Consider the following 13,365-nt stretch of genomic DNA (forward strand, 5'->3'; position numbering starts at 1 on the left):
GTACTGCACATTCCTGCAGGAATAAGGCAGCTCTGTTACCAGGCTGACATTAGCGACTGTGACGGTCTTGGCTGTTTGATAAAAGCCCTAACTGAACCAGGCAGTAGGTTAGGACATAAACCATGGGCTGCAACGCAGTGCTGTTACCATCTGCTAGCAGTTAAGTAAATGGTGTTATGGAGTGCCATGTTGTACTGGTCTGGACAGTGTCTGAAAGGCAGAAAATGTTACATCATCCAACTTGGATACTTGAATATTGGTCACGGCAAGTTAACTCTTCTGACATGGGAACAAATCGCTACTGTTCAATTTAAAGGACAACAGTGTTCTTGACTGCTTCCTCAGCGGCATATATATCCAGCAGCAAAGGAAGCTGTGCTTTTGTAAGGGGGAAAGAACAGACCCCAAGATTGCTTAGGTCTGGATGCAACAGGGCTGTTGTTTATGGTCGTTACACAGGGTGCATTCTGCACTGCAGTGAGAATTACAGTGCATTGGTTTGCCATCAGCTGAAAATTGCTGTAATGAGCAAAACAAGAGACTAACTAGGAACATCTGATGTCCCTTCACTTATTTTTGAAGCTTGCTAAACTTGCAGGTTGGCATGGCTGAGAAGAGAGCAATACCAGTGCAGGAAACCCAAGGAGCAGTGAAAAAAAACGGAGAACAGGGAGAAGATTATTTCCTCTTTTCTCCACTTCAGAGGAGGAAAGGACATGCAGGAAACCAACCAAGAGGAAATGGAGGGCTGAACTCTGCTGCTGGGCACTGAGTTCCGCATGCAGGGAGGGAGGAGAGGAAAAGCAGGAAGGAAAAAGATGGAATTCTATCTATTTTAATAATTATTCCACTATTACAAAGTTCTGCAGTGAAATATTGCACCAGGATTTTCCTAAAACTGAGGTAAGAGCCTCCACATACGTCAAAAATGGCCAGCAACGCTGTTTCAGAATAAGTGTTTAGCAAAAACCCAACTGAAAAAAACATACAAAGTAACTTCTATCAAAGTTCTCTGTGGGATCACATTATGGAAACTGGAGAAAAAGGGGTAATTTTTCTGCACAGCGCCTTAAATCTTTCGATGCTTACTTGATTCTGTTTCAGAGTGGACACCAGTTTCTGTAAAGTGATGTTCTCTTCTTCAAGCTCAGTGTAGTCCTGTAGGAGTCTCGCCTCTCGAAACTTGTACTCTCGAATTTCATCTTTCATTCGTATCCTCTGTAGCTCCACCATTTCGTTATTCTGATGAGAGAAAATGCAAGCACGTTACCATTCATGCACAGCCACTCCAGGGATGAACACCACCTTTAGAAAAAGCCAAACAAAAAATTAATAGTCACATAGAAATTATTTAACAGTGCAAATCAAAACAGCATCACCTTTAAATCTGAGGCCAAGCGGTAATTTCAGGTGTATGCTGGCAATACAGAAATGAGAACTTCTGATAAGGAAGCTTGATTAAAACAGTTTCAAGATTAGGTGCTTAATGAAACAGAAAACCTGGCAAGGCTTTATCATCTCATTACTTTTATTACTCTGCAACACAGTTGGATTTAAATAAAATTACCACCTGTTTTCCACCAAAGGATGCTTTCTACATTCATACAGAAAAGCAATGACTAACGGCATCTGTGCTGTAAAGACATCTGTTACTGAGCAGGGTGCACTCACATGTTTGTATCTGCAGGCATTGGAGAGGCACAGAGGTAGGCAGGGGGGACCTGCCAGGCAGATGGCTGTAAAATGCTCGTCAAAAACCTGACAAATGCATTGCTGTGCTGAGCAGGATTATACCCTGTGAGTCTGAGAACACACGAGGTCTCCACTTTATTCTTCCTGTCAGCATATACAGTTCCCAGGCAGCCTTATGAGAGGGGTCACAACGGATCAGTTTCACCAAAAATTGTTTCCATTGGATTCGGTTCTGACTGAGTTTGACATCAAGGGTCAGGTTACTCTGGAAGTAGTCTGCTGACATAACCCTGATGTAAAATGCACTACAGGAAGATGGAGTTAACACACAGCTGGAAGAGAACAGTGACTGACATGATCAGTAGGAGCAACCTCCCCCACTACTTTGAAGAGAAGCCTGCATCTTCCTGATTAATAGGAGTAGGCGTAATCGGTCACATCTCCTTGCCTGCAGGAGGAACCTGAGCATTGCCAGAGCAGCTGGTGGAGGGAAGCGCTATGGGGACTTTAATGATGGGGCAGAGCCCCCTCGCTGCTGGGATGTCAGAAAGATCACACCTGGGAAGCAGTAATGGGTTTCTATAAGAGATTCCAGTGTGGAGGGAGGGCAACCACTGGCCTGACACCTACCTAGAAAAGTCAAATGCTTTAAAAAATCATTACAGCAGAAATGGTAGTCAGCAAGCTCTGAACAGATTGATCTGTACAACCCACCCTCTGGAACATAAAGGATAAAACCCCACATTCTGAACTGAGGATAAACAGAACTTTGCATAGTACCTAGGTTAAATAAACATTTATAAACCTCTGGAAAACAACATTGCAAAGCATGAATAAAAAATGTTGATACAGGAGTTACAAAAGCACTTTTTAAAATGAAGGTTTTTACATTAAAGAAAAAAAATCCCATCGCCTTCCCCCTCTTGGCAGATAATTAAGAAGTAAAGCTCCTACACGATTTCTTAGCTGAAGGCACCCCTTTCATTTAAAAGAACCCCAGTGGTAGAAAAGCTACAGAGCACTAGATGAAAATAACTCCCTGCAAATATTCCTGCACCCATCACTGCCTAATAAACCTCTGTAAGAATGGCACTGCAGATGATTTCATGAGGTGAAGGAATTTTATACCTCAGGGCCGCCTTTATATGTTTTGGTTTTGTCAGCACGTTCTCAGCTGTGGCGGTTATTGACACTTACTAGGTCTGGGTATAGGTGCACATCTGAGGCAGTATATGGACAACACCAAACGCACGACTCCACCGTGTCAAGTATAATTAAGCTACTCTGCAACTCTGCCAGTGTCTGGAGGATGATCAGCCCAGGGAATGAATAGCAACCAGCTGACATCCATCCAATGCACCCAGTCACACTGCTGGTTGAAAAGAAGGCCTCTCCAAAAAGGGAGGAAGAAAAAAGGTGGCCAGAGATGGAAGACCTTAGCAAAGAATTTTTACTGAATCCTGATATATTATTTCCCTAAAAGAGTACAAGGCATGCTACTTTGAAAAAGCTTCTGATATTAACTCTGTAAGGTCAGAGTACTCTTTTGTCTTTCCCAGTTACTGCAAAAAGCAAAAGAAAATGTGAGCTATCATCTTGCTGGAGTGTGCCACCATTACTTTAAGAAGACAGAAACCACATTCCTTTGCCACTTGTTACTAACTGCTCCTTCTCTGGCATAATCTCGGAGGTATAAACAGAAGCATTTATAGCACTTCTCCTCCTCTTACGCATGCAGAAACTATGTCTGCAGAGCAACCTCTACTCTTCATTACTCATGGCATTTGGTCAAGGAAGAAACAGCATGAAAGGGAAGACTTGCCAGTCGGAGCATCCTGTCTGCCATGCCTGCCGCAGCGCTGCCCGCCGTGCTTCCCGTGACCAGGGCCAAGGCCTCTGTGGGAAGCAATCCTACTGCTCTGCCACAGGGGCAAAACAAACCCAGCACATTAGAGAATACGGCATCACCTTTTCAAAGTAACGTAAAATGTGCGTTTTGTCAGGGCAAACACCCTGGCGTTATTCTCCATGCTCCCAGATCCCTCCTCCCGTTTGCAAACATCTGCATTATGCTGGCAAACATCCAGCTGCAAAGTGCTGTAGTGCTTTCACTGCTGCCTATGAAAGGCAGTGCTTCCACACTACAGGGCAAAAGCCTGGCATTATCGAGGTTTACGAGTGAGTAGCCACAGGACATGCTGGAGGGCTGTTCTGTTTTCCTTCCTATGAGATGTCTGTGCATTTGGTGGAAGTGAACTAGTCTTCAACCTAAATTCGTGCTGAGTTTATTCTTTGTTACTGTCAGTAAGAAGGATATATTTGTTTCCATCAAATGCTCTGATTAAATGCAGTATCTTCTCACAACTCTGTTGTTATTTTGAACTATTTTAAATACGTATTTCTTAAAGCAGAAAATATGCAGTCATACAGGATAGATCTTGATTTACTCATACAGTGGCACTAAGATGCAAACTTTTTACTTGGCCACTGCATCAGTCCTCTTGAAGTGACTTAGACTTGAAGAGTATGAGAGGATTTAAAAACACATGGAAAAAGATTATCAAAGGGCAGTTATCTATATGAGCCACTAGAGGACAATCTAACCCAAATTATGAGTAAAATAATTAGTAATTAATCTCTACTGGTAATCAAGCACTGAACATTAAACTTGCAGGGTAGAGCAATTGAGGCACATGCTTTTCCTATGGCACTGCCTCAGGACTTTTTACATTTCCAGAAAGGATCCCCCCATGAACTACTGTACCTGTATAAAGCAAATTAATCCAAGTGGTGGAGCTAACGATACATTGGCAATGTTTTAATAGCTGTAAATTATTGTCAGTCCCAGTCACCAGCTGAACATGGTGCAACAGTTTCAATGGATTGGTGCCAAAAAAGAAGGAAAATAGTTTTCTGTGAAGCTATAGAAAACAACAGAGTCCTTGTCAACATTGCATCTAATTATTGTGGGCACTAACTGTGGAAGACGTCGGTCACATATCTCAGTGCACGCCTAATGAACCTACACATAACAGAACAGACCATGAGAAATGAAGAACAGAAAGCTCAGTCAAGATAAAGTCTGTTCAGGTCACCTATCCACTGGTACTTAGATATATTTTCAGACTTTTCATACATGAAAATTGAAATACATCTCTAGGTTTGACAGGGGCAAGGACCAGTTCTGTATAGGACAACATCACGTCAATCCTGACAGGTGTCTAAGCATCAGCAGAATATAAATATTAAATAATAACTTTTGTACTTCTTACCAAAATTAAATGCAATATACATTAATATATTATTCTTTTTTGACTCAGCATAGACTTTTAAAATGCTGTATTCCATACGCTACATACAGAGCATTTGTATTAATTATGTGTGCAGACACATTGTAATACATTGTATAATATCAAATAATTGCAAGTGAGAAGATACTTTAAAATGAAAGAGTGGAAATGTCTAATTTTGAAAACAATGACAAAGGACTATGAAAAAATATATGATTCCCCCATGGTCATTTTTTTGTCAGAACATCCCCAGTGCTGCCCAAGGAAGCTGCTCGTTATGGCCTTGTGTCTCATCAATATACCTAAGGAAAGCAAACTGGGCAAGGGACAGTGACCCAAAGCTGGGTATTCTCATCTCCGAGGTAAGAAGTGAGCTTTGATGGCTCTTGATTTCCTGAACTGTAGACCCTACACTACTGAACTTTTGGGAAATTGGTGGTGTTTTGAAGCCTTTTTTTTTAAAGTGCATGAAGTTCCATTAACTATTTTTGGTTCTCCCCTATCCTGGAGCACATAAAGGACTTTTATTTTTTATTATTTCTGTTTTTTGCCTACTGGTTTCTGTCACAAACAAAATTGGGGAACTAGTGCATGCGCTTTTTCCCTACGGTTTTTTCATGAAAAGATTTCAGGTCCCTACTGCAGTAAAACATACTATTGTTCACTCTGCAAGGCAGCCTTGTATCAGAAATTAATTATGTGCCCCAAACCACCCTGACTAAATCACTTGCATCTGTTGGAATATGCAACCCATAGCGTGATGCTGTGTGTAACTTTCTAATTTTCATAACTCATGAGTAAGAGAACAGTGGAAAATTTATATACTTCCGATTTAATAGCATTGCATTATAGCTGATGCAGTATAAAGTCTCATTCGATCTGATGACAGTTTTATTGCACTAGCAGTAAATCGAATGTAATAGAAAGTTTATGCTCAGACTAATATCCATAAACTCATGTGTTTGGTGACAAGTCTCACTGTAAATTTGTATGCCAAGTTTACTTTACAGAAGAAAATAAAAGGTGTATTTTTTTTTTATGAAGAACAATAATAGGCATATAATAGAAAACAGAATTTAACTGGGGTTCCAATTCAATTACAAACACACTAACTTCACATGGGGAAGCATTACCAGCACAACTTTGGCCAAAAACAGGTTTGTGACTTCCTTTGGGATCATTCTATCATAAAATTAACCCCACTTATAAATTATTTTGGCTTCTTTTTTAAATATATTGCGTTTATTTACTTGGCAACAGGCAAGTGTAAATAAATTAATGATAAATTAATGAGGAAAAAATAACCAAATCCTAAAGTATCTTTGATTCATTTCTTTTAGAATATATAGATATACCCATAGAAACTTCAAAGCCCGATTATATCTCCTCCTTAGAAGCCTCTAATGTGAATTATGGGTACATTTTTTGTTTTCTGTAAACAATGGAAATTCTAATTCTGCGTCACACAGCGAATTCTTCTCACCAGCGTGATGTAGCAGGACACCAGGACACCACTGGAAAGCCACCCCTCCTCCCTTCTACTGATGGAAGAATACAGAGAGGAAAATAATACAAGGAAAAAACCTAGAAAGAGGCTTGACCCACCAGGGACGAGGCGGCCAGGGAGCAGCGGCTGCTCTGCAGAGACACCCAGCTCACCCCGGCAGGTCCTGGTTTTCCATTCTGAAGGGATAAAGGAAGTTGAGAGAACAGAGAACGAAAGGGGGAACAGAAGAGCAAGGACCATTTTCTTTTATTTAGCATTAGCTGGTTTAAGTCCCCAAAGAAGGACCTCTAGACTAGCCTTAAAGTTTCCCTCTCTCATGTACAGGAATACTCACCTTAAACTGAAAGAACAACATTTACCATGTTTCCAGATATATTTAAAACCATAATGGGATTTTGTGGATGACCCAGTGTGACCCGGTCTGACCTTTTCGCAGAATTTGCAGCCCGATCCCCCTGCTTTATAGATGTAAATGCCCTAGCTAAGCAGGGACAAAGCAACTCTTACAGAACCATTTCTGCTTCCCTTTCAATACACAAGTATCTTTATATCCCACAACAAATTATTTCAAAGATTTTTTTTCCTCATTGTTAAAAGTCCACATCCTCCTTTTTAATCTGAATTTATCTGATGTCGCCCTTCAAATAGTTTAATTCAGGTGACATTATTAGAGTTCTTTATATTGTATCTGATCTAACAAGCTGTATTGGCATACTACTTTAAGAGCTCCCATTGTCCAAAAGCAGAAAACACTAACTTTTGAAATTACGTAAGATTCCGACATCCCTTAGCTTCTGATATATTATTCATTGCCACAAAACAAGAAAGAAAGCAGATGTGCTATTGTGCACAAGATATTTTTGAAAATACACCTGTAGAATAACATAAGTACCTATAATCTTTCCCTTCCATGGATTTACTTACAGAATGACAGCACTATCAAAGACAAGGATGAAAAAACCCAGATATTTATTTGTTAGCTATAGTATATTGAATAAAAGCCAGATCAACACAATATATGTTTTAAATTTCTTTACCACCAATGGCTCTTAAATAAAGCACTTAGAATACATCCAATAATTTAATCATCTGAAATGTTCAACGCATTTAATTGGGATCGCTAAATCTAAAGTAGTAAGGTGAATTTCTTTCAAGGGCAATTAAATGGCTTATTTATGTAGTTACCACAGTTTGAAACCTGCGATATTTAACATTATAAATCCTGCTACATATAAATTCCTATAAAATGCCTATCTTATTGGCTTTCATATATAAGCATATATAAAAAGACAGAACAAAGGAATGTTCTGGTTGTTTAGGTATTTAACTTTCCTGCTGAGTATCATGGTATCATAACATTCTAATGGCTTCTTTATAAACTGATATAAATCTCTAATCATAAATATTCACTTGAAAAACAGTGATTTTATTTGACTGCATTTATAGCATCAATGCATTAATTATATTTATTATATATTAATTATAATGAATTATAATTAATATTAGCACTGTGTAACAAACACTGCTGCAACATTCCTAACTAATTCCTTCGAAGGAAGAGAAACTTTACCAAACTAAACTGTATTAAAAAGCATGAGAGGAGATTCAGACTCCAGGGTTATAGCACAGTTCAGTTAATATGATCCTTCTGCATATCTGCAGAATGACATCATACATTAACATATGATCATTGCAAATAGGAAAATATCAATTGGCTGGAAAATGCTTTGCCATTAGAAGGACATTGTGGAGGTCATTTTGTTTAAACACAAAATTCTACTACTCATCTGTCTCCTGCAGCTCTAGTGGAATTAAACATTTCTAGGAAGTGGGAGAGTCACCAAAATCATGAATAAACCTTGTAACACCAATGTAGTGTTAAAAGGCAGGCATTCTTTATTCACGGTGCCAGAGGCACGGGGGATCGCTCCTCCTAATGTGCATACCTTACGCACCTTTCCCATGTGATTTATATAGACCAAAACCATACATATTCATTTTATCCATACATATTCGATATCATTCTCTTTGGTGATTGGCACAAACCTGCTCGCTTCACATGTAAATTATTGCACAGACTCAGTTGTCTTTTCCCATTGTTCTCTTTTGAGTAGGTGGTATTACTTGGGGAGGTGGTCCGTGAGTCGGTGGTCACAATCTCCCCCTGCTGGCATTACCTTTTACCTACTTGGTTCTTAATCTTGGCAGTCCTGGCCAGTTTTCTCAGTCCACTGCACGAAACCACATTTTGTCATCCCCTTCTGACAGAAACATATTGCCTATTGTTTCATTCACATTAATGATTACCTAGGGACTAAAATACAGATCAAAGAATACACTGATTGGTATACTCCATGCCCCCAGACTTAATGTCCAGTTGGATAGGGCTGTACAAGGAGTATAGCAACATCCATGGTTGGTTAATTCCATCGCCCTGGTTACAGGAGGATTTATTTCTAAATACCACACTGTCTGGGTAAAAGAAAGATGATGACATATCCACGCCTTGGAGCAGGCTGGTAACAACATCTTGCAAATGCAGCACTCTCCACAAAGAGCCTTCCCATAGTCCATTCAGGCCTATGCCAGCCTTCAAATATCTCCAGGTAACAATGGACCAAACCATGTCTACCCAGGGGCCAGACACAGATCAAAGGCCAGTCCTACTCCTGCTTATAGAATCATAGAATCATTTATGTTGGAAAAGATGTTTAAGGTCATCAAGTACAACCACACACCTAACACTATGAAATCCACCACTAAACCATGTCTCTAAGCACCACATCTACACATCTAAATACCTCCAGGGATGGTGACTCAACCATTTCCCTGGGCAGCCTGTTCCAATGTTTGACACCCCTTTCAGTGAAGAAATTTCTCCTAACATACAATCTAAACCTCCTCTGATGCAACTTGAGGACATTTCCTTTTGTCCTATCGCTTTTTACTTTGGGAGGAGAGACCGACACCCACCTGGCTACAACCTCCTTTCAGGTAGTTGCAGAGAGTGATAAGGTCTCCCCTCAGCCCCCTCCTCTCCAGACTAAACAACTCCAGTTCCCTCAGCTGCTCCTCATAAGACTTGCTCTCTAGACCCTTCACCAGTTTCCTCCATGCTGTGTTGTTGCTTGTATCTGCCCAATGCCATTGCTGCAGGAGCAGGATGGGCTCCCCTGGGACCCCCACGCTCCAGCTGGAGTGAAGAGCACGGGGCAGGAACATGCAGCCAGGGGTGGACAGGGCAGTACTGTTACCGATAACTTAAAATAACTCCCAAAACACACAAACTATGTTTAGAGAGGAGACATTGTTTTATTCTGCACAGGGTGCAAGGTAGACTATTTCCACAAATCAAGCACACCTACTGGAGTTCATTTTGACATTTATACATGACAGCTAATACACCACGCCTATCTAATACATAATCATTGACCTGACTGAGCATCCCCTTCTTCCATTGCTCTGTATCTTTTCCCTTAATTTTAAAGCTAAGGTGTGATTTTTAATTAACTGCGCATGCTCAAAAGGAGTAGGGGGCGGGGGGGTGGGGCTAGTTCTTTCCTCCCTCAATTGAGTCAGTGGTCACAGTCTCCCCCTGCTGGAATTACCTTTCCCCCAGTTAGTGTGCTTCGGTGCCTTCAGGGGCAAGATGTTCCCTTTTATCACTGATGACTTCACACTTGCAGCCTTCCCTTATCTCCACACCCTTCTTCGTGTCAGTCCTTGAAGTTCTACAGCTCTGTATTCTCTTAGGAGGTTCTGGTTAGTGAGGCATGCATTGCTAATACCCTCTTATCTGGCCTAAGTATTATTTGCTACCTTGAATATTCTGAAATTCATCAAGTGTTAGCTTCCACTCTTAACAGTGATCCTTTCTTAACTACTAACAACTACTCTATTCCATTTCAACCAAGAAGAATATATATATGTTTGAGGTAACGCTACTTCTTAACGTCACATTTCAGCCGAATTATTTTGCCACATCCTCACTATTCCCACTGCACTGAATAGTGTCTGAGTAAGAAACACTTGAGACTGCACACTCTGAAGAGGGGCTTTCGCCCACTCTAAGTCACCAATTATCACATGGCTGACTGGGTACTATCATAAAGATACCAAACCCAAATTGCTCTTGCCAGGTTAGCTCAGAAAAAAAAAAGGGGGGGTGGTCTGGGGCATTTGGGACTGAATGGCATTTTTTTTCCCCAATTGCATCCTTCCCTATGAAAGTTGTCACTTTCTAACCACAATTTAAGAAGCCAACAGCAGTGATTCTACATAACAATGCCTGAAGGCAGGCTTTTTGATGGAGGATCCACACAGGCCTTTTCAAGCTCATCAGGAACCCAAGAGCTGGTTTTAAAGCCTAACTGATCACTTGGGAGAGGCATCTGCCACTTATACATATCTCTGAGAAGCCATCTGTCAGGTGCAAAGTGCCAAATTTCTTTCTAGAGGGAAGGGGCAGGCTAACCAACAAAAGGGAAGTTGTGCTAACAGCGTGTGGGTCTGTGATCAGTTTAAACTCAGCAGCACCACAGCTGCTGCTCCCAGGTCCTGACCCTCCCTTGGGCCAGCACTAGCTTTCACACCATCAGGCAGATCAGGGGCAGCAAGCCACCCCAGAAAACAAACAAAACAAACAAGAAATTAGTTTTAATAGTATTTATACTGCCTGACACTGCTGACAGGGTAGACATATACAGTGGTGCTAGCAGGAGGTAGGGAATAGGAAGCCATGCCCATGCCATTTCTATTTTGGATACCCTTGGCTGCTCAGCAACAACTATATGATCTATGCCAAGTTCCGGAGGTGGAAACCCAGCCCCACTGATGTAAGTTGTAAAGTATATATAGCCTCTAGCAGGACTAAGATTTCACTGTATGCACTGAAATGTTGAGGTGCAGGGAGCAGCAAAATGAATTCCTGAGGATGGAAAGGAGGAAGGAGAAAAGACACCAGAGCGCCTAAATAAGAAGAGTGAGCATAACTATTTTAGCACCCCTTACGCTTGGTTGGTATGGAAAAATATGTCCCTGTTTATTGACTGCTTGCTTTTGCATTGCTTTCTGTTGTCTAAATTTTGAGGTCAGGATGGTTTCAGAGCTCCCTATGGTAACCTGTCTCTGAGCATGCCAGGCAGTGACTCCATTCTCCCATGTTCCAGGCACAGAGCTACGCTCCTTGTAAGCTTTCCATTCCCCATGGCAACTGCCTCCCCTCTGTAGGACTTAGAGATGTTTTAATTACAGCTCTCTGCTAGCTCAATCCTACCTCTTTACATCCCTTATACCAGTAATCATGCCGCGCTGTCAAGGGATGCACGTGCCGGGCCAGGGCTCTCAGCTCAGCCTTGCCGTCCTGTACTGCATTACAATACCATCCAAGCTTTGCTTTTTTCAGTTTGCATGCAGAGCCTATCTTTGGTCTTGTAAACACCAGCTAGACGCTGCAATATTGATGTCTGTGAGCAAGTGCCCTGTCTTTTCCTCTTGGAGGGCTGTGCTGCAGCACTGTGTTAGAGCTCAGGAAGCTGAGGGCATGTTGACACGCAGACCCAGGGCTGGGCAGCACTACTAATAAATCTGGTCCCTGTGACAGTGCAGCTAAATTAGTAGGGGACCAAGTTCAAATTAATCAGGCATGTAATTAATCCTGATCCTCAGTTCACAAAGATGATAAAAAACATAGAAAAATGGATCTCAAAGGGGTCCCTGGGCAGCATCTAGTCCATTCATTTTTCCCAGGATAGGAGTAACTACATCTATGTCATTCGTGGTGTCTGTCTGATCTCATCTTAAACACTTTCAATGACAGATCCCGTCACCTTTCCCAGAAACTTGTTTCCTGACTTCCTTTCTCAGGAACCTATTTTGAATGTCTAATCTGAAACCAAGTCTTTCACGCTCCAAAAGGAAGACAGTATTTCTTCTCCCACCCACAAAATGCAAGAAAACACACGCATCTGTTCCTCTCTGCAGGAGTCTTCCATTTACCCACCGTACCCATCTTCAGCCACCTCTCCGTCCTTTACAAAGAGAAGAGCACAGGAGAAGTGAAGATCCCAGATAGCTCCTGCTGCAGAGCAAACTCCTTAGATGTCCTTGCATGAAATACAGCAGAAATGTAGGGAGATGGGCGATGATGACAACAGTAACTAGATGTCAGGGGAAAAAGAATAGGAGACCCAAACGGTCACTGAAATCGTGAATAAACCTTGTAACACCAATGTAGTGTTAAAAGGCAGGCATTCTTTATTCACGGTGCCAGAGGCACGGGGGATCGCTCCTCCTAATGTACATACCTTACACACCCTTCCCATGTGATTTATATAGACCAAAACCATACATATTCATTTTATCCATACATATTCGATATCATTCTCTTTGGTGATTGGCACAAACCTGCTCGCTTCACATGTAAATTATTGCACAGACTCAGTTGTCTTTTCCCATTGTTCTCTTTTGAGTAGGTGGTATTACTTGGGGAGGTGGTCCGTGAGTCGGTGGTCACGATCTCCCCCTGCCGGAATTACCTTTTACCTACTTGGTTCTTAATCTTGGCAGTCCTGGCCAGTTTTCTCAGTCCACTGCACGAAACCACATTTTGTCATCCCCTTCTGACAGAAACATATTGCCTATTGTTTCATTCACATTAATGATTACCTAGGGACTAAAATACAGATCAAAGAATACACTGATTGGTATACTCCATGCCCCCAGACTTAATGTCCAGTTGGATAGGGCTGTACGAGGAGTATAGCAACATCCATGGTTGGTTAATTCCATCGCCCTGGTTACACAATTAACACTCTGTATTCCTTCTTGTAGCTGGATCCTCACAGTGGTTTGGGAGAGGAGAAATATATTGAAAGA

General features: G+C 41.5%; 1 protein-coding gene across 4 annotated transcripts in view; it reads right to left on the bottom strand.

Annotated features, from left to right (window-relative positions):
• BICD1 (BICD cargo adaptor 1) overlaps positions 1 to 13,365 on the bottom strand; it is a 194,288-nt gene that overhangs the window by 55,782 nt on the left and 125,141 nt on the right. For all 4 annotated transcript variants that reach the window (XM_064457805.1, XM_064457814.1, XM_064457791.1 and 1 more), the window contains exon 3: positions 1,090 to 1,242. In XM_064457805.1, the coding sequence (XP_064313875.1) occupies positions 1,090 to 1,242 (153 nt within the window). The remainder of the gene's footprint in view (positions 1 to 1,089; positions 1,243 to 13,365) is intronic.

Source organism: Phalacrocorax carbo, chromosome 1 (genome assembly GCF_963921805.1).
Source record: "Phalacrocorax carbo chromosome 1, bPhaCar2.1, whole genome shotgun sequence".
In the NCBI taxonomy this organism is placed as follows: Eukaryota; Metazoa; Chordata; class Aves; order Suliformes; family Phalacrocoracidae; genus Phalacrocorax; species Phalacrocorax carbo.